We start from the raw sequence: 19,928 nt of genomic DNA on the forward strand, positions 1-19,928 counted from the left end.
TAAAGCAGTGTCTGAATTATTAAGATACGGGGAAATTTTGTTAAGAATAGGAGTTTTTAGATACATACTTGAATAGAGTTATTTAGATCAGCTAAATGTTTTGAATTAGAAAAGAGTGTTCAAGTAAATCAATTTCGAGTTAACTAAGGTCAACAGTTTGATAAATTAACTTTTAGAATAAATCTTCTGTTGTGCCCTGTTTAAACAATAGGCATTGTTAACATTGACATTTTTAGAACAATTCATCGTAATGCTGAATCCTATCTCTATTTCAGGAGAGTTACACAAAGTTCGAATAGAACACGACAACAGTGGATTCCGGCCAGCTTGGTTCCTTGACAGAATCGAGATTGTGAACCTTGCTACCAACAATACTAGTGTTTTCCAGTGTAACAACTGGCTAGACAAAAACAAGGGAGACAAATGCATCTGCCGCGATCTTCTTGTCAGGGAATAAGGCTTAAAGACTGATTTACTAGGATATTTTTTAATTATAGAAAACATTAATAGTGCTTGTATTTATGACTCTCTGTGATAAAACGATGTGTTATAAGTGTCATAGCTAGATAAAGCAAACACCAAAGACTACACGACACCACAGAGTTACCTCCCCTTGTTTTATCTAAAAGCTAACATTGGCATTTCCTTCAGGTTCAATTAATTGTATCATGATAGCTGTATATGTAGCTAATATTTATTAATTATTTACAGAATATTTGTGTATACTTTATATTTCCTACAAACATTCCATTGAAGCAAATCAAAACTATACATATAAGCTCTGTTGTTCAAACTTAATTGGCAGAAAGCATAGTCATCTTAATGTGTCATTGTTAGAAAAAAAATGATTGGGATTGTTTGCATTGTTTTCTTCAGATTTTGAGAAAGATGATGAGTGTCTAGTTTAAAGATGTTTGGTGGCACATGAATATATTCAAGAAATAATATCATATAATTGGTGATATTTAAAAAAAAATCAACAAAATTTTTCAGTCAGAAATGGTTATTAAGCTGATAAGGGTTTGAACAACGGGCTATGGAGGACTAGCAATCTAGTTGTTTGTATACTACTGTAGAATATGGTAGAAGAGTATTTTTATAAATTTCATATGTATCCTAACAAATTTACCTCACAATGAATCTATGTATCCCTGTCATTATTTTAATCGTTCTTTTTAGCATTTAATAATGATTTATTTTACTATTATTGTGATAGAACCCATGGAATCCAAAAATGGCTGCCAACATTAACTATGTTGAATCATATTATTAATGTGATTTTTGAAAAAATATTGTAAGTTTATTTTCATAAGCATTTCTGTGATTTTAGTTCATTAACCTTTCTCAACTAGAAACAATAAGCAAGGATATATTTTTAAACTTTATAAGGTATTTTAGATTCGCATTTTCCGAAACATGACCAGAATTTTCATTTTTCATGTAAAATTGTTCAGCCAATCTAAGGTACCTTGTGACTATGTCTATTCAGAGCCAAGAGGAAGTCGAAACCAAGAAGGTATGAGTGAAATATGTGATGCCTTGTGGTGATACAGTGATTATCTCCCCTATTCTTTGATTTTTTCCCCCCTTATATTTAGTTGACTTTTTACCAGGCATTGGTTATTGTCATATCATGATGTGATTGTCTTCCTTTAATAACTAATTATCTCCCCTTTCACTTTGACTCTTGAGAAAGGGATGAAATAATTAATTGCGATTATTTCCCTTCCAATGCTAGTTATATCCCCTATGTACTTTTATATATATTCTTGAACATTCCGTCCATGGATAGATATTTTTTATTTAATCATTCCATTTTTTCCAAATTTACATTAATACTTTCATTGTAATCCTTATTATAATTTCAATTTTACATTTCTATAAATATTCAAATTTTAATTTTTATTAAAATGTTAGTTTAAATATTATTTACATGTACAATGTTCTTGTAATAAATTCTCATGTTCAATACCTGTTTTCTATTATACAATCAATTTAATATGAATCCCTATGATGTTATTTCACTTTGTACATTTTGTATAGCACTTCAGATTCATGACGCTGAGGTAGGAAACCTTAACTAGAAATGCTTCACTATTAGACTAAAGGGATTTTAGTTGAGATACTAAAAGGTTAATGATTGAACTTCGCATTTAAATTCCATTTTTATGCTGTATCTGTCTCGTATGCTGTTAATATTCAATATATCATTATTTTTGTATAATATATATTTATGATGTACATTTGCATTAAACTACTTGTATATATATATATATAAATCCACTAGCTATAGAAGTCATTGAGCATTTATATTTAATACTTACAATACTAGTCCATTGAGTAAGCAATATGATTCTCATTACCATATCATATGATGGTAATAAACATTATATATACCAGTATCATTGTCTAGTAGCTATAGACAAACCTCTAGCTGATGTGACCTTGACCTACACATTAAAACCTACTGCCTTCTTGTACTCAGAACATGTGTGTTGTGCCTTTTATACGAAAGTTTTGACCATTAATCCAATCATCTTCTCAACTAGTCATACTTCAATGTTTAAGACAAAGTCCGCCTGCAGCTCGAAAAATTTAACATAGTAAAGTGTTCTTTCACAATTTGATAGGCATTACAATAAAATGTCTCGAATCGCAGAAGCAGCAACTTTCTTAAGTATGATTGTGTATATTTGAATATAAATGTAAGGGGGCCAAACTTCTCATTTTCTCTATGTGCCAATGACCTTTTAACAAGAATCTGACGATTACTAAGTCACTGTGTGAGCCTTAAGTTCAATAGATACCAGCTATTCTAAATATTTTTGAACTTATTTGTGTCATTGAATCAACCATATTTTTTTTATAATCTAAGCTTTAACTTCTGTGCCATGTCAGTTTTTGTATCAATGGTGAAATAGGTTTTAACAGATTAATCCATTTAGTGATTGGATACATTGGAGCATACTCCCTTCTGTAGCCAAACGTTTTGTATTATCATACTAGGATCAGACTGTCATGGAATTCAAAAAAATTTAAATCATATTGTTTCTGTAATGTTGACCATCGATTATCCAGATAAGTAAGTCCGAAAAACTCAAAATGCAGACAGAAATATCGGGGAACGAATTTGATTATTAACGAAGTAGATGGAATTCCTCAGTCCAGAAAATTTGCTATCCAAATGGTTTGGGCTGGATATGCCAGTGTGTGGATTATCTGTATGTTACATTCCATTTTCAAATTCATTTGGACTAGCATGCCAAATCAGAGCTCTTACACTGTAGTGCCCTGTATCAATAGTAATAATAATAGAAAAAAAACATGTGTTATTCATGTATTTAGATGTGTACAGTACAGTAGTTATCTTTGAAAAAACTGGACTTTAGCGATATACAGATTACTTACATTCATCTTTGGTGTTGAGAATATTATGTAAGAAAGTCATAAAATAAGTATGCTTACATTATAAATAATATTGTATTATAATTGTATTATAATTGTACTATAGATTGTATGATATATTGGTGTAGAAATGGTGTCATGGGTTGTACATATTTTTACGCATTATGTTTAAATCATGTTGTGGAATGTCCATTGCGGTTTAATTAACATGTCTTACAGTTACTATGTCAACATACCTCTGATGGTATGTAAACTGCTGTTTAATTAAAACCAGTCTAGATAGAATACTCCATATCCTGTCTTTCTTATCATTTTCCTCTCTAACTGATTTGGGTTTTGTATAGATCCCAAATTAAGGTATCCATTCCTTGACCATATCTTAGTAAAATTGAAGACATTTCAATTTCAGTAAAAAATATCCTAACCAATCACAGGTCTACACTATCTTTCTGAGAAGATTACAGACAGTCACACTCAACTTCAAAGCTATGCAGCATAACTTCTTTAATCTTTTTGATGTATTTCAATGACAAACTTTCAGTCTCATTAGCTGTCACAGAACCTTCAACTTTGCTATGATATATTGTAGGGGTGGATGTAACAACTGATTGTAACCCCTGGGATATCAAGGAGGCAGATGGATATAATAAAAGTGACAGTAACCCCTGGAGTATTGAGAATGGCAGCGAGGTTTTTGGGGTTGTCGGATAGGACAGTGCGTCAGTTTTAGCAGTGATGTCTCTCTGGAAAATATGGCAGGTTACTGTGAAGTCATATAGCCTCTGTGCTAGAGTTCCAATCAGAATTTGCTAGCAAAGGAACAGAAACATCGATAGTAATATTCTACAGACAAATTCAAGGTACGTCAAATCTTCCTGAATGGAATAGTGTTAAGGCTATCAGGTGGCTATGAAAAGGTCGTTTTCACTACTCAAGGACATTTTAATAACTATTTCCATTTTCCGAACAATAAAAAGTCTAAATGTGGGTGTGTAAATAAAAAGTGTTTCTCGATACAGCATAATTACTATTAATTAGATCGACATGTTTGATGTTTCATCATGTCACGTTATAATTGATTATAGTCAACTAATCGTTTCCATGCCAGTTCAAAGCCTATCATCGTCACAAAGCTTTCCTCACTAACAATCTCTTAACCAGTCTGGTTTATTATATGTAACGTTCTATGAACAGCTAGCTATAGGGCTATATAAGGACGATCTCTCGCGTGGGAAATGTCTTGCGTGTGGATGTCGAGATGTTTTGGAAGACTGTGGTATATTCCTGTTGTGTCACCCTGTAATAGAGAAACTCTTGTCTCTACCTGGGTATAAAGTGCTATCTCACTAAAGCATAACGACAAAACATCGAAAAAGTAAAACCACACAGAAGATACTGAAATATTGTACATTAGGTAGAGTTAATAGTGTAAATGTATATTCACTTTTGAATTACCTTTTCCCAATACTTCCTCCTATTACCAACACTTTACTATCCCCACACTGTATATAAACCTTTCCCAATACTCCCCTCCTATTACCAAGACTTTACTATCGTCACACTGTATATAAACCTTTCCCAATACTCCCCTCCTATTACCAAGACTTTACTATCGTCACACTGTATATAAACCTTTCCCAATACTCCCCTCCTATAACCAAGACTTTACTATCCCCACACTGTATATAAACCTTTCCCAATACTCCCCTCCTATAACCAAGACTTTACTATCGTCACACTGTATATAAACCTTTCCCAATACTCCCCTCCTATTACCAAGACTTTACTATCGTCACACTGTATATAAACCTTTCCCAATACTCCCCTCCTATTACCAAGACTTTACTATCGTCACACTGTATATAAACCTTTCCCAATACTCCCCTCCTATTACCAAGACTTTACTATCGTCACACTGTATATAAACCTTTCCCAATACTCCCCTCCTATTACCAAGACTTTACTATCGTCACACTGTATATAAACCTTTCCCAATACTCCCCTCCTATTACCAAGACTTTACTATCCCCACACTGTATATAAACCTTTCCCAATACTCCCCTCCTATTACCAAGACTTTACTATCGTCACACTGTATATAAAACCTTTCCAATACTCCCCTCCTATTACCAAGACTTTACTATCGTCACACTGTATATAAACCTTTCCCAATACTCCCCTCCTATTACCAAGACTTTACTATCGTCACACTGTATATAAACCTTTCTCAATACTCCCCTCCTATTACCAAGACTTTACTATCGTCACACTGTATATAAACCTTTCCCAATACTCCCCTCCTATTACCAAGACTTTACTATCGTCACACTGTATATAAACCTTTCCCAATACTCCCCTCCTATTACCAAGACTTTACTATCGTCACACTGTACTGTATATAAACCTTTCCCAATACTCCCCTCCTATTACCAAGACTTTACTATCGTCACACTGTATATAACCTTTCCCAATACTCCCCTCCTATTACCAAGACTTACTATTCACACTGTATATAAACCTTTCCCAATACTCCCCTCCTATTACCAAGACTTTACTATCGTCACACTGTATATAAACCTTTCCCAATACTCCCCTCCTATTACCAAGACTTTACTATCGTCACACTGTATATAAACCTTTCCCAATACTCCCCTCCTATTACCAAGACTTTACTATCGTCACACTGTATATAAACCTTTCCCAATACTCCCCTCCTATTACCAAACTTTACTATCGTCACACTGTATATAAACCTTTCCAATACTCCCCCTCCTATTACCAAGACTTTACACCTTTCCCAATACTCCCCTCCTATCGACTTTACTATCGTCACACTGTATATAAACCTTTCCCAATACTCCCCTCCTATTACCAAGACTTTACTATCGTCACACTGTATATAAACCTTTCCCAATACTCCCCTCCTATTACCAAGACTTTACTATCGTCACACTGTATATAAACCTTTCCCAATACTCCCCTCCTATTACCAAGACTTTACTATCGTCACACTGTATATAAACCTTTCCCAATACTCCCCTCCTATAACCAAGACTTTACTATCGTCACACTGTATATAAACCTTTCCCAATACTCCCCTCCTATTACCAAGACTTTACTATCGTCACACTGTATATAAACCTTTCCCAATACTCCCCTCCTATTACCAAGACTTTACTATCGTCACACTGTATATAAACCTTTCCCAATACTCCCCTCCTATTACCAAGACTTTACTATCGCCACACTGTATAACTTCAAACCTTTCCCAATACACCCCCTCCTATTACCAAGACTTTACTATCGTCACACTGTATATAAACCTTTCCAATACTCCCCTCTTCCTCACTATTACCAAGACTTTACTATCTCACACTTATATAATAAACCTTTCCCAATACTCCCCTCCTATTACCAAGACTTTACTATCGTCACACTGTATATAAACCTTTCCCAATACTCCCCTCCTATTACCAAGACTTTACTATCGTCACACTGTATATAAACCTTTCCCAATACTCCCCTCCTATAAACCTTTATACAAGACCTATCGTCACACGTATATAAACTTTCCCAATACTCCCCTCCTATTACCAAGACTTTACTATCGTCACACTGTATATAAACCTTTCCCAATACTCCCCTCCTATTACCAAGACTTTACTATCGTCACACTGTATATAAACCTTTCCCAATACTCCCCTCCTATTACCAAGACTTTACTATCGTCACACTGTATATAAACCTTTCCCAATACTCCCCTCCTATTACCAAGACTTTACTATCGTCACACTGTATATAAACCTTTCCCAATACTCCCCTCCTATTACCAAGACTTTACTATCGTCACACTATATATAAACCTTTCCCAATACTCCCCTCCTATTACCAAACACTTTACTATCGTCACACTGTATATAAACCTTTCCCAATACTCCCCTCCTATTACCAAGACTTTACTATCGTCACACTGTATATAAACCTTTCCCAATACTCCCCTCCTATTACCAAGACTTTACTATCGTCACACTTATATAAACCTTTCCAATACTCCCCTCCTATTACCAAGACTTTACTATCGTCACACTATATAAACCTTTCCCAATACTTTACCAAGACTTTACTATCGTCCCACTACTGTATATAAACCTTTCCCAATACTCCCCTCCTATTACCAAGACTTTACTATCGTCACACTGTATATATAAACCTTTCCCAATACTCCCCTCCTATTACCAAGACTTTACTATCGTCACACTGTATATAAACCTTTCCCAATACTCCCCTCCTATTACCAAGACTTTACTATCGTCACACTGTATATAAACCTTTCCCAATACTCCCCTCCTATAACCAAGACTTTACTTTATCGTCACACTGTATATAAACCTTTCCCAATACTCCCCTCCTATTACCAAGACTTTACTATCGTCACACTGTATATAAACCTTTCCCAATACTCCCCTCCTATTACCAAGACTTTACTATCGTCACACTGTATATAAACCTTTCCCAATACTCCCCTCCTATTACCAAGACTTTACTATCGTCACACTGTATATAAACCTTTCCCAATACTCCCCTCCTATTACCAAGACTTTACTATCGTCACACTGTATATAAACCTTTCCCAATACTCCCCTCCTATTACCAAGACTTTACTATCGTCACACTGTATATAAACCTTTCCCAATACTCCCCTCCTATTACCAAGACTTTACTATCGTCACACTGTATATAAACCTTTCCCAATACTCCCCTCCTATTACCAAGACTTTACTATCGTCTCACTACTGTATATAAACCTTTCCCAATACTCCCCTCCTATTACCAAGACTTTACTATCGTCACACTGTATATAAACCTTTCCCAATACTCCCCTCCTATTACCAAGACTTTACTATCGTCACACTGTATATAAACCTTTCCCAATACTCCCCTCCTATTACCAAGACTTTACTATCGTCACACTGTATATAAACCTTTCCCAATATACTCCCCTCCTATTACCAAGACTTTACTATCGTCACACTGTATATAAACCTTTCCCAATACTCCCCTCCTATTACCAAGACTTTACTATCGTCACACTGTATATATAAACCTTTCCCAATACTCCCCTCCTATTACCAAGACTTTACTATCGTCACACTGTATATAAACCTTTCCCAATACTCCCCCTCCTATTACCAAGACTTTACTATCGTCACACTTATATAAACCTTTCCCAATACTCCCCTCCTATTACCAAGACTTTACTATCGTCACACTGTATATAAACCTTTCCCAATACTCCCCTCCTATTACCAAGACTTTACTATCGTCACACTGTATATAAACCTTTCCCAATACTCCCCTCCTATTACCAAGACTTTACTATCGTCACACTGTATATAAACCTTTCCCAATACTCCCCTCCTATTACCAAGACTTTACTATCGTCACACTGTATATAAACCTTTCCCAATACTCCCCTCCTATTACCAAGACTTTACTATCGTCACACTGTATATAAACCTTTCCCAATACTCCCCTCCTATTACCAAGACTTTACTATCGTCACACTGTATATAAACCTTTCCCAATACTCCCCTCCTATTACCAAGACTTTACTATCGTCACACTGTATATAAACCTTTCCCAATACTCCCCTCCTATTACCAAGACTTTACTATCGTCACACTGTATATAAACCTTTCCCAATACTCCCCTCCTATTACCAAGACTTTACTATCGTCACACTGTATATAAACCTTTCCCAATACTCCCCTCCTATTACCAAGACTTTACTATCGTCACACTGTATATAAACCTTTCCCAAAATACTCCCCTCCTATTACCAAGACTTTACTATCGTCACACTGTATATAAACCTTTCCCAATACTCCCCTCCTATTACCAAGACTTTACTATCGTCACACTGTATATAAACCTTTCCCAATACTCCCCTCCTATTACCAACACTTTACTATCGTCACACTGTATATAAACCTTTCCCAATTACTCCCCTCCTATTACCATCACTTTACTCCTATTACCATCACTTTACTATCCCACACTGTATATAAACCTTTCCCAATACTCCCCTCCTATTACCAAGACTTAACTATCGTCATACTGTATATAAACCGTTCCCAATACTCCCAACCTATTACCAACTCTGTATATAAACTTTTCCCAATACTCCCCTCATATAACCAAGACTTTACTATCGTCACACTGTATATAAACCTTTCCCAATACTCCCCTCCTATAACCAAGACTTTACTATCGTCACACTGTATATAAACCGTTCCCAATACTCCAAACCTATTACCAACTCTGTATATACACTTTTCCCAATACTTCCCTCATATAACCAAGACTTAACAATCTTCACATTGTAGAGAAAATACTCTTATTACTATGAATACTTCGCTGATATGCGTCCTCGTTGTAAGCGTTTCCACTTGTGGAGAGGTATCGTTGTAGCGTGATGATTATTCATGGCGTTTAGTGGTTTTCCTCTCTACTTCACCGACTTTTGAATGAATGACCCCGCGGCACTACATAGAAACGATTATTTTTTTTCAATACCTTGGAAGTTTGCATTTATTAATCAATACAGTGACAAACATTCGAACACGTTAAATAAGTTTGATCAAACAATGTGTTATGATGGAAAAACAAAATCCTTGAAAACCGCTGTCGTTTACCTCATTACTGTATGATAACGAGTGTTATGTGATTACTTTTATTATGGCAATTCCATAATAAGGATTCCAGATATGGACATTATGCCAAAATGTTTGTACAATGTAAATATTTATTTGCAATAGTCCTTTGTCATTGAAATATCTTTTGTATTGTCGTAGTCGTAACACATGCAAACTAAACCCTTCAGAAATTGATTTATTATAGAAACTTTCACAACAACAATATAATATCAGAGTTTGTATCTAAACTTAGAGCTGTCAGGATAACAAGCGGTTTCGGTACAGCCCATGAACGCCATGTTGCTTAACATTTCTAATCGATATATGACGTCCGAGATGATTCGAACGTCTATCCGGAAAAAGCCGGTGAAAGGCGAGTCGAGATCGGCGACGATGTAGCACAGCATGACGACTGAGAATAGAGTGAGCATGCTCATCATCAGCTCCATCCGGTACGAGTAAGCCTTTATCATGAGGATTCCGAACAGGGAGAAGAAGCCAAGTGTCACCAGAAACGCCCATCTACAACATAGAAAGCCTCTTTACACATTATAGGTATCGATAACATCAAAGGAGTGTCTTTATTACAGTTACTTGTTCATGGTTCCAAAAAAGAAGCAAAAACAATTATAATTTTTTTTATATATATATTCCCTTTGGAACACTTATGAGAAGTTATATATTTAGCATTCCATTTTGACCATAACATGCTTCACGTATTTCTGCTTATGCAATTGCTTATTCCAAGAAGCCAGTTTCTGCAATTGCGGTTGTTACAAGTGTAAGAATAATAGATATAGATTGTGCAATGCATTAAAAACAGGAAATAACGAGATCTAATTGTGACGGGTGCCGTCACATAAAGTTCCCTCAACTTCCACAGAGCCCAATTTGACAGAATTGACCTTCCTTGAATGGTGACGTTTTACCAGTAAATAAATTTTATTTCGCAGAAGAAAAATGATTTTGAAAAGTCACATCATTTAAAGTTGATATATTAGGCTTAGCAATGCCTATAATTGTATTAGATTTGTGTTCTCAACCATCTTCCTTTTTGTTCCATTTTGACCAATTGCATGCCGTGGCAGCCATCTTGATACCTGGTCTACAGAAGTTGCCCAAAAATGACCTCAAAATAATTTTATGTCACTAGTTACAGTATGATCTATAACTTAAAAATATAACAAAAATTAACTTGGACTTAAAACTTGAAACTAAAAAGATAACTCTTACGGTTCAGAATATTTAAAACGGTCACAATATTTTTTTTTTTTACCAATAATTGTGGTAATTTTCACTTGAAAAGTTTAGAAACAACATATTGAAACCGATTCCAGGCAAATTGAACCAGTAGTTAAATAGCTATAAGCAGTTCAATTTTGACCAATGAAAGGCTGTAGCGGCCATCTTTGATGCAGGTCTGAAAAAAATGAAACTGGTCGACACATCTGCAGGTCACCAGAAATTACCTCACAAAATTTTATGACTATCCGTCTTATAGTTTTCGAGAAAATGGTCGGACAAAGTCGCGGCGGAAAAAGAGAACCAGAAGAAGAAACGGAGCAAACACATTAATTACACACGGATCGCTTCATGGGATCTCTGAAACTGAACGACTACTTGTCATCACTCGTACGCGTGTAAAAATCTCGGTTTAGCTCTCTGTGGAACTGCTACGTTTAAAGATACTTGATTACTTCTGTGAACAGATCAAACGACCGTCAATACATACTTACTTAAGCCAGTGAATTTTGGAGTGAAGAATACCCAGCTGATCAGAACAGACACTGTTTAGCGCCATGATGTAGTCTATGATCCTCTGGCACATCACGACGTCGACATGGTGGTGCGGACCACTAGACAGCAGGTGTAGGTGGTCAACTATTTTCCAAATTTCAACTGAAAGAAGACATATTGTTGGTACGAACTACGGCCTAATGAAATCAATAAACTGTTTAACATTTGCGAGAAAATAACGATATCCCATTGGTGTATGATAGAACGAAAAAACTAATGGCTATACAAATAGAGTATAAAATTAATTATTTATTGATGTCACTATTTTTTAATTTTATCGGGTTATGAAAAAAAAAGTTTGCAATCTTTTGTGAGAATCCGCTACGAGGATTCACACAGTTTGCAAACATTTTTTTTATACCCCGATAAAATTAAAAAATAGTGACATCAATGCTTAAGAAAATAATCATTTGCGAAAATCCCATTGGTGCATTGATAGCACAATGCATACAAGATATGACCTTGAATCCCACAGAAAATAGAGTATCCCCATTGAGATCTAGTATTTTATATAGCGATGACAATCGAAAGGAATTTCAAGACACTTTTTTGTCATTGTCAATGTTCACCTTGGACAACAAATAACAAAGCAAACATTTTCATTTGTACTTTTGATTGCTTTGTGGTGACTTTAATACATTATCAGGAGGTTTTGGACAAAAAAAAACTCATGGACGCATGATTTGGAATATCGAGAACGAGATGTCAGTAATGAAATACGTATTTCGTGTTTTTACCTTATTTAATGTAAACGCTTCTGTCAATTCAGTCTTTATCCCTTAACATTTTCTTATTGATAAAATATTACATATTTTCTGTGATAGACTTAAAGTCGTCATGGTTACCTTTGATATTCTCCTTCGGACGGTGTCTGTACTTTGACATGTCGCATTTCTGCACCTGAAGAATCATGTAGAGCGCCTCGGCTTTCAGAGCTCGGTACATGCTCGCCTTGACTGCGGGTGACCGTAATTTGAGTTTACTGGTCAAGGTGGCCGCTTGGTCAAGGTAACTTATTTCTGTTGTCATTTTCTCTAATATATCACATTGTTTATTTATTGCTTGTTGGAAGGCAAAACCAAAGGAGATGGCGTACACCAGCCCAGCTGGAGTAAGAAAACAGGCGACACATTGGTTGATATTTGGCAGTTCGGGATAGTCTTCTATTGACCAGAAAAAGTCTATTATTTCATAGTAACCGACCATAAGTATTGGTCCTAAAGTCAAGGTAGAAAACGCAGGTAGGCAAATTCGGATAATTTCTCCCGGTTGGACATGGAACGAGCAAAGATTGTCCAAAACCTCCTTGTCAAAGTCTTCAAGGAAGCTTCGTGTCGTTTTCTTGTCTGATAACGGCACATCATCAAAAGCTACGCGTGTGGTATGATTGATGATGGAAATTCCAGCATCGGTTACAACTGTCATTTCCCATCGTTCCGCATCCACACGTGACTTCCGGCGATTTATGGCTTTGACACGAAATGATGAGGAAAAAAGCATCAATGCAAGAACTGAAATAGCACAAAGATAGATACGTTAGGGTAGAATCTGCTTGTACAAAAAAAATGTATGTGTTTGAGAAATAAATGAATTGACTCAGTAGTGCACTGTACCGATTTATTTCCATTGTTTGAGAAACAAGGTTTAAATTGACTCATCATGCATTTTACATAGCAAGGTTACATTTCCTCCACGCCTTTCTACAAGAATAACTCGACCAAATTCAGATCAAAGTCAGGTCTATTTACTTAACTCTACAGTCATCCATGTAGTTCTGTTATTCAGAATCTAATCAAAAGATGAAACTCTGGACATCTAAAATTTGAAATATAACCATGGACGTTTGATTGTCCATTAATTTTCCGATCTAAACCCAGAAAAAAATATGACTGAAGTTGCATGCAAAATTCGTTATGATATTGCAATGTTATTCAATAGTGAATCACCGCATCATTGGAGTAAAAAACACCGGAATATCATACAAAAACAAGACAGCCCATAATTCTGAACATTGATTAGATACAATCAATAACATCTGATTTGGACCAGAAAACTTTCCATTGTTCAAACATCTTTTCACTGCAATTGATTTTCACTCATGACACACTGACGTGGAAATTATGTGCAACAGAACTTAATTGTTTAAATTGTTTATACAACATTGAATTGCGATATAGGGATCATAAGTCATATATATAGAAATCAGAAATACTGAATAATTCTGAAATAATAAACAAAATTGTGTGTTTATGACTATTTCCACCAGTAAAAAAAAAGAATATTGTTCGATTAAATTATGATTATTCTTCTGAGGAAAAGTAACATGAGTTTTTTTCTCAATGGAATCACGACTATTCTGGTAAGGTATATCATATAGTAAAAAAAGATATCCAAGAGGGATCATGGCGCCCATCAAAGAATATTATATGTCTGACAATGGAAAGAGGAATCTTTTCTCTACTTTTTCTAATTTTAAATATCAAAATCTAAGATGACGACCTGTCGGCCATCTTGTTGCCCGATCGGTCCAAAATTACAATGTGCACAACTATAGGATCATAAGGAAACCTATACACGAAATATATCCCTTCAGCACTTTCTGAGAAATAGCGGTAACAAACTTCAAATATCAAAATCCAAGATGGCTGCCAGTAGGCCATCTTGCTGATTGATCAGTTCTAAAATGAAATATGCACCCTAGGGGGACATACACATGAAATTTGAGACAGATCCCTTCAGTACTTTCTGAGAAATGCGGTAACAAACTCCAAATATTAAAATCCAAAATGGCTGTCCCAAATGCAAAATGCACAACTTGGACCCTAGGAGAACATACACGTGAAATTTGAGGCTGATTCCTTCTGTACTTTAAAAGAAATAGTGGTTTCAAGTAGAAAACAAGAGCAAGGTTCATGAAGGCGTTAAGTACAGTAGAAAGTGACAGCAAGGCTTACATAAGAGTGTTAACAAACAGAAAGCTAAAACACCAAGGCCAAGGTTCATGTGAAGGCGGGCTTCAAGTAGAAAACATTACCAAAGGTCCTAAGAGGGTAATTTCAGTACGACATTAATAGAGAGAGCTACAGCAAAGTTCATACGAGGGTGGATTTCAACGGGACATAAATAGAGATGGTCGCTGGCTACTGGTTTCAAGGATCACAGCAAGGGTTATAAAAGGGAGTTGGTTTTAAGTAGAAAACAATGCAACAAAAGGCCCATAGAAGGGCTGGTTTCAAGTAGAAAGCACAGTAATGTTTATATGAGAACGGTTTTCGAGAAGAAAGTGACAGCAAGACTCGTTTGATAGCGTTGTCAAGTAGAAAGCAGCAGCAAGACTCGTGTGAGAGCGTTGTCAAGTAGAAAGCAACAGCACCGTAGCTGTGTTTATGAAGCAAAGGCAACGGTCATCGATGGGTTGGTTTCAAATGTTACAAAGACAGGGGAGGAGGGTGGGGGAGTCAGCGAGACATCAAATCTACCACTACTTAACAGACACAGGTTTTGTTTTTGCAAAGAGCAAGAGGTAAATCATAATAGAAGGTCTTTAAACTAACAGTATCCATAAGTTTTTGTGTGGCAATCATGACTTTAATTTTACATTTTAAATAGTACGTTGCAAAAATATTGTAATTGTCCACTACCAGCAATACCTATATTAGATTATGAAGGGCATGTAGAACGTATAATGATACTGTTTGATAAAACGCATTCTATTACTGTCCATTTACCGCTTGTTCTTTGCAAAATAATAAAAAAAAAATCTGTGTCTGTAGCGGTAGTGGTAGCTTTTGTTCTACATGTCTTACTAGTAAAAGTATTACTAGTAAAGGTAGTGGACAATTACAACATATTTGTAACGTACCATTTACAATGTAAAACCTATTATTTGCGAGACAGCAGAAAAAGGTATGTGTACACGTCACGATTGCCAATGATAAGCTTAAAGAAACAGTGGGAAACTTTAAACATAGAATTATATTAAACTAAGTTGCTTTATTTTGTAATAACCAAATGAATCCCAGTTTATTTGTTAATGACTTAATTAAGTGCAATACTTACACAAGATGGCGACAGCTAACACTGTGTAGCATGGTACGAAGATCTCGAGAACTGTCGGTACAATACGCTTGTTGGCGGTGGCGGTGGTGTTCGCGGCAGCAAGTGGAGGGACAGTGGTCAACAGTATCTCGGCAAACACGGACAACACCCCGGTAGTCATCCCTCTAATCCGTGTCCGACACATAGTCACATTCTCATACGTACAAAATAGGTGCAGGCCATCCTATTTCCAAGAATAAGTCAATGATTAAATCAAGGAAGTCAACATGAACACGTCACTTTCAACATGCTGTTCAATTGTTTCGGAACAAAACGTTATTTTCAATTCAATAGTTTGAATGATATTGTAATTAATTCACGTCACCTAGTATAGATGATACACAGTACACGATTTACGTTTCACATTTTGAGTAAGTTTCATATTTTCTAGGCCAATGGATTTTTCTGCTCAGTATCTTGAAAAAGACGATAAAAACTGGAAAATCCGTCACCATTTCAATTACATTCCTCCACCATCGATATACGTTTTACAGTATCAAGTCAACAATGTCTCGGAAAGATATGTTGACTTTTACATGTGTTTACGTAAACCCGGTGTTTGTAGTGAGTCTCGTGAGGACACGATAAAAGAGCTATTTACCTGTAAATTCATACGCGAGTACCCGTATAACGATTTTAAAAATCAATCGAAGCTCAGTGTACAGTATCATTCTAATCAGGAATAAAGTGTTGATTAAATTTGTGTTTCTATCTGGTTGGAATCGATAATTGATAAATCAATACGTTTCTTCGGTGCGGAAACTAGTCCCGTTAATTCCTTTACACGTTTTCCGACTTTCCTTAGCAGGTGACTCGCGTCGCCTGGTCAACCGAGCACGGCCTATATATTTCTGCGACACTGACTTGCACGCACAAATCCACCCACTACTAAAGGTAGTCACCAGGATATAAGTCGATACTTCGATCTTTTGTCAGGGTAATAACTACAATTGTCATTCTAATATGTACCTATTACCTATAATACCAGTAATGTTCTGCACTATTAGTGCCAAGGAAAACTGGCCAGTTTCCACGCATCCTTCGTTAGGCTCTGCATTTCTGTAAATGGGTGTCCTTTTTGGCGAGTTTTATGTGGAAGAATCTAGAGCGTAGTGTCTACGCCTAATTCATCAAGGAAACCGACATATATAAATATATATACATGTATGTACGAAACCGCTTATCCCTAACTTCACATTAATAAGAAGACAAAAGAATAAGAAACACATAATTCCATTAGCGCATTTAAGATGTGTCTGAAAAACCAGATGGTATAGCTAATGCTGATGTTTCACACGTTCAAAACAAATCACTTTGAATAATCAACAAATTAGAACACATGACGAAACATTCCTTTGAACTCTCTGATAAATTTCTGTTTTAGTTGTCAGTTGTAACGAACAACAATTTCTCCATCCTTGTCTAGCTATGAAGTCCTCTAAGGAATGGGCAAGTATTTTTCAGGACATCGTCTACGTATTGCTGTATTGTTTTGTACAATCCTCTGAAGGAATGTTGCTCTTGATAACTTATGACAAAGTCAATAACATGCACCTTATCCACTCGCCATCCCCGAAATGAGACCTAATCCAAATCGGGTCACATCATGTAGTGTAGTATATGGCCTTGGATGTTGAAAACTAAAGTAAATAACGGAGGCGTCAAAGTAAATCCGCCATTGATTATGTATCGTGTGTAGCAAGCGTCATATCTCAGTCATCGTCGGACACTGATACATGGTTTGTTGTACTACAAGTGGAAAGTCAACGAACACCATCGCTTGATTGCGAGTTACGCTACGCTCTTTGAGTGATTATTTTTGCAAAGGAGAAGGTACGTTAAGGCTCGAATATGGCCCCAAAATTTATTCTCCAGTAAAGAACAACATATTTTGCAATATAACAGTTGAATACATTTGCTAACACGTTACATCCCGAAAATATCCCGCGTGTGCCAATTATGTTCATTATGACGTCATCAACATGCAGTTTCCCGCCATTTTTCACAAAAATCCTTGAAAAATCATACTTTTTGAGTGGTTTTCTTTAAAAATGAATGTGGCCGCTTCGTGGAGCAGAAAGAGATTTTCACATGTTGTGTATCGTGTATTTACGTATATCCATGCAAAATATAAAGTTGCTCCAAGGTGGCGGCAAAATCCATTTCAAGCCTTTTCTAACCTAAAGATGATGAATTTCTAGCAAAATTTGGCGAGAAGAGGAAAATCATCAATTTGATGACGTCATAGGTGGAGCGCATCGTGTACATATATATTACATATATACTCGTATACAAGTTATGTTTTGATGAATGGCAAGTATGAGAGTATTTATTGATGTGAAATTGATGTGGATCAGGGTCAATATTTTTCGGCCTGAAAAATTAAGGCCAAATACTGGTCCTATCATATCTTCTCCTTTGTGTAAACAAACGTTTAAAATTTAATTACGTAATACAGCGAAAGTCTATTGACACATGCAATTAATTTGTAATGCAGAACTCTCCCAACTGATATATGCATATTTGAAGGATATTCTCTTGTGTGTATATGGCAATAGCAATGTCAGGTTTACTTGCATTATGATCAATAAAATATTCAAAATGAAATTGTAAAATCATTAACCAAGCAACTACCATTAATTAATGCACAACGACAAAGTCCCAGTTGAGGAAGACAATTACAAAAACATGTCTATAAAACCCGAATTTAGAACAAAATGACGTCTTTATTGGCCAAACTTGCATCCTTTATACTTTGAGGGTTACCTTTACTTCCATATTCTGCAAGCAGGTTCCTATAGCCCCTAGTAAAGGTGAAGATATATACATATATATAAATTAAACCGATCGAGGATGCCAAATTTAAGAATGGTACTTAAGCCCGGTTCCCATACTGTGAACATAGCCAATTAAGGTTCCATACTGTGAACATAGCCAATTACGCTGACATTCACGAACTATGTATTAGAGCAAACATATGGCGCATGGAATTTTGCATTTAAAGATAAATATTGAGGGCAAAAACGTAACTAGACTGACAGAATTCCTTTATATTGACACTAACCTTACGAAGTCTTACAGCGCCGTTTAATAAGCGTACGTGTGACGGCCAGTCTAGTAGGTGGTTCGCTTGATTGGTAGCTAGTCAGTTTGCCAACGACATTCAATAAGCTGTGTAAGCACGGCTCTCAATGTAGGGGCGGAGCTAAAACAGTTGGAAATGTCTGTCGTCGATTACTACATAAAATGATCGGCATCGGAAGCTTCATAAAGTAAAAAGGTTACACAAGTACATTTTAATTACCTCATGTATAAACTCTAAATCAGCGCTAATCAGTGAAGTACGTATGGACAGAGCTACTGTTGTAGCTGAAAAGTCAGTTAGAAATTGTACGGAAAAGAAATCACCTGATTATGACTAATTATAACTTTACCGCAAGGTGTGTGAAACCAAATCGGGGACAATGTACAACCAAGGATTTATAAGTATAAACCGACCATCGTGTCTTGTTAAAATATATTCCGATAAAACACGGCTTTGACACATACCTGGATGTTAGTAGGGAATGCTATTCCAGCTGTAGGCGTATTTTTTTTTAACTTTGTCACCAGTATTTAATCTGAGAGATGCATTGAATCTAGTGTTGACAATTTCTTGGCTAAAATCAACCTACATTTGTATACTACCGCCGCACATGCGCCAACGTCCGAGAACATTACCTCGAATATGAATCAAATTAAATTATAAATATTTAGGCAATGCATTCAAACTCAAAGTCTACAAATAGAATAACATCCCCCTACTACATATAACATCCAGGTATGTATCAAAACCGTGTTTGATCGGAATATATTCTGATAAGACATAATCTATTGTCAGCCGTATCTGATTTGTTTTTCCCAGAAACATATATTTATATATATGTTTCTGGT

The 19,928-nt window shown here is 35.9% G+C and overlaps 2 protein-coding genes across 3 annotated transcripts in view; one reads left to right on the forward strand and one right to left on the reverse strand.

Moving 5' to 3' along the window:
* The window catches only part of LOC138329340 (lipoxygenase homology domain-containing protein 1-like), a 56,372-nt gene extending 52,675 nt beyond the window's left edge, over positions 1–3,697 (forward strand). The window contains 1 exon segment of the mRNA XM_069276257.1: positions 276–3,697. Within this exon segment, the coding sequence (XP_069132358.1) occupies positions 276–457 (182 nt within the window). The 3' untranslated portion in view covers positions 458–3,697.
* Positions 3,698–9,783: 6,086 nt separating this feature from the next.
* On the reverse strand, positions 9,784–19,556 carry LOC138328776 (uncharacterized). Of its 2 annotated transcripts, XM_069275518.1 has the most exons (5): positions 19,060–19,556; positions 15,957–16,179; positions 12,743–13,408; positions 11,837–11,999; positions 9,784–10,622 (listed from the first exon to the last, which is right to left on the reverse strand). In XM_069275518.1, the coding sequence occupies exons 2-5, from the start codon at positions 16,138–16,140 to the stop codon at positions 10,331–10,333; spliced, it is 1,305 nt and encodes a 434-aa protein (XP_069131619.1). In that variant the 5' UTR covers positions 16,141–16,179; positions 19,060–19,556; the 3' UTR covers positions 9,784–10,330. The 2 variants fall into 2 exon arrangements, with proteins under 2 accessions (XP_069131619.1, XP_069131618.1); XM_069275517.1 differs by lacking the exon at positions 19,060–19,556 and having other exon boundaries at positions 15,957–16,617.
* Between the last annotated feature and the right edge of the window lie 372 nt (positions 19,557–19,928).

Source organism: Argopecten irradians, chromosome 8, assembly GCF_041381155.1.
Source record: "Argopecten irradians isolate NY chromosome 8, Ai_NY, whole genome shotgun sequence".
NCBI lineage: Eukaryota > Metazoa > Mollusca > Bivalvia > Pectinida > Pectinidae > Argopecten > Argopecten irradians.

What these genes read in the sequence shown, in the direction of transcription:
- LOC138328776 (XM_069275518.1), bottom strand. Translation starts at nt 16,140, where the DNA reads ATGTGTCGGACACGGATTAGAGGGATGACTACCGGGGTGTTGTCCGTG. An exon ending in GTTAGCTGTCGCCATCTTGT is followed by an intron (nt 13,409 to 15,956) that starts GTAAGTATTGCA and finishes GTGCTATTTCAG; the next exon opens with TTCTTGCATTGATGCTTTTT. An exon ending in TCCAAAATTCACTGGCTTAA is followed by an intron (nt 10,623 to 11,836) that starts GTAAGTATGTAT and finishes TCTATGTTGTAG; the next exon opens with ATGGGCGTTTCTGGTGACAC.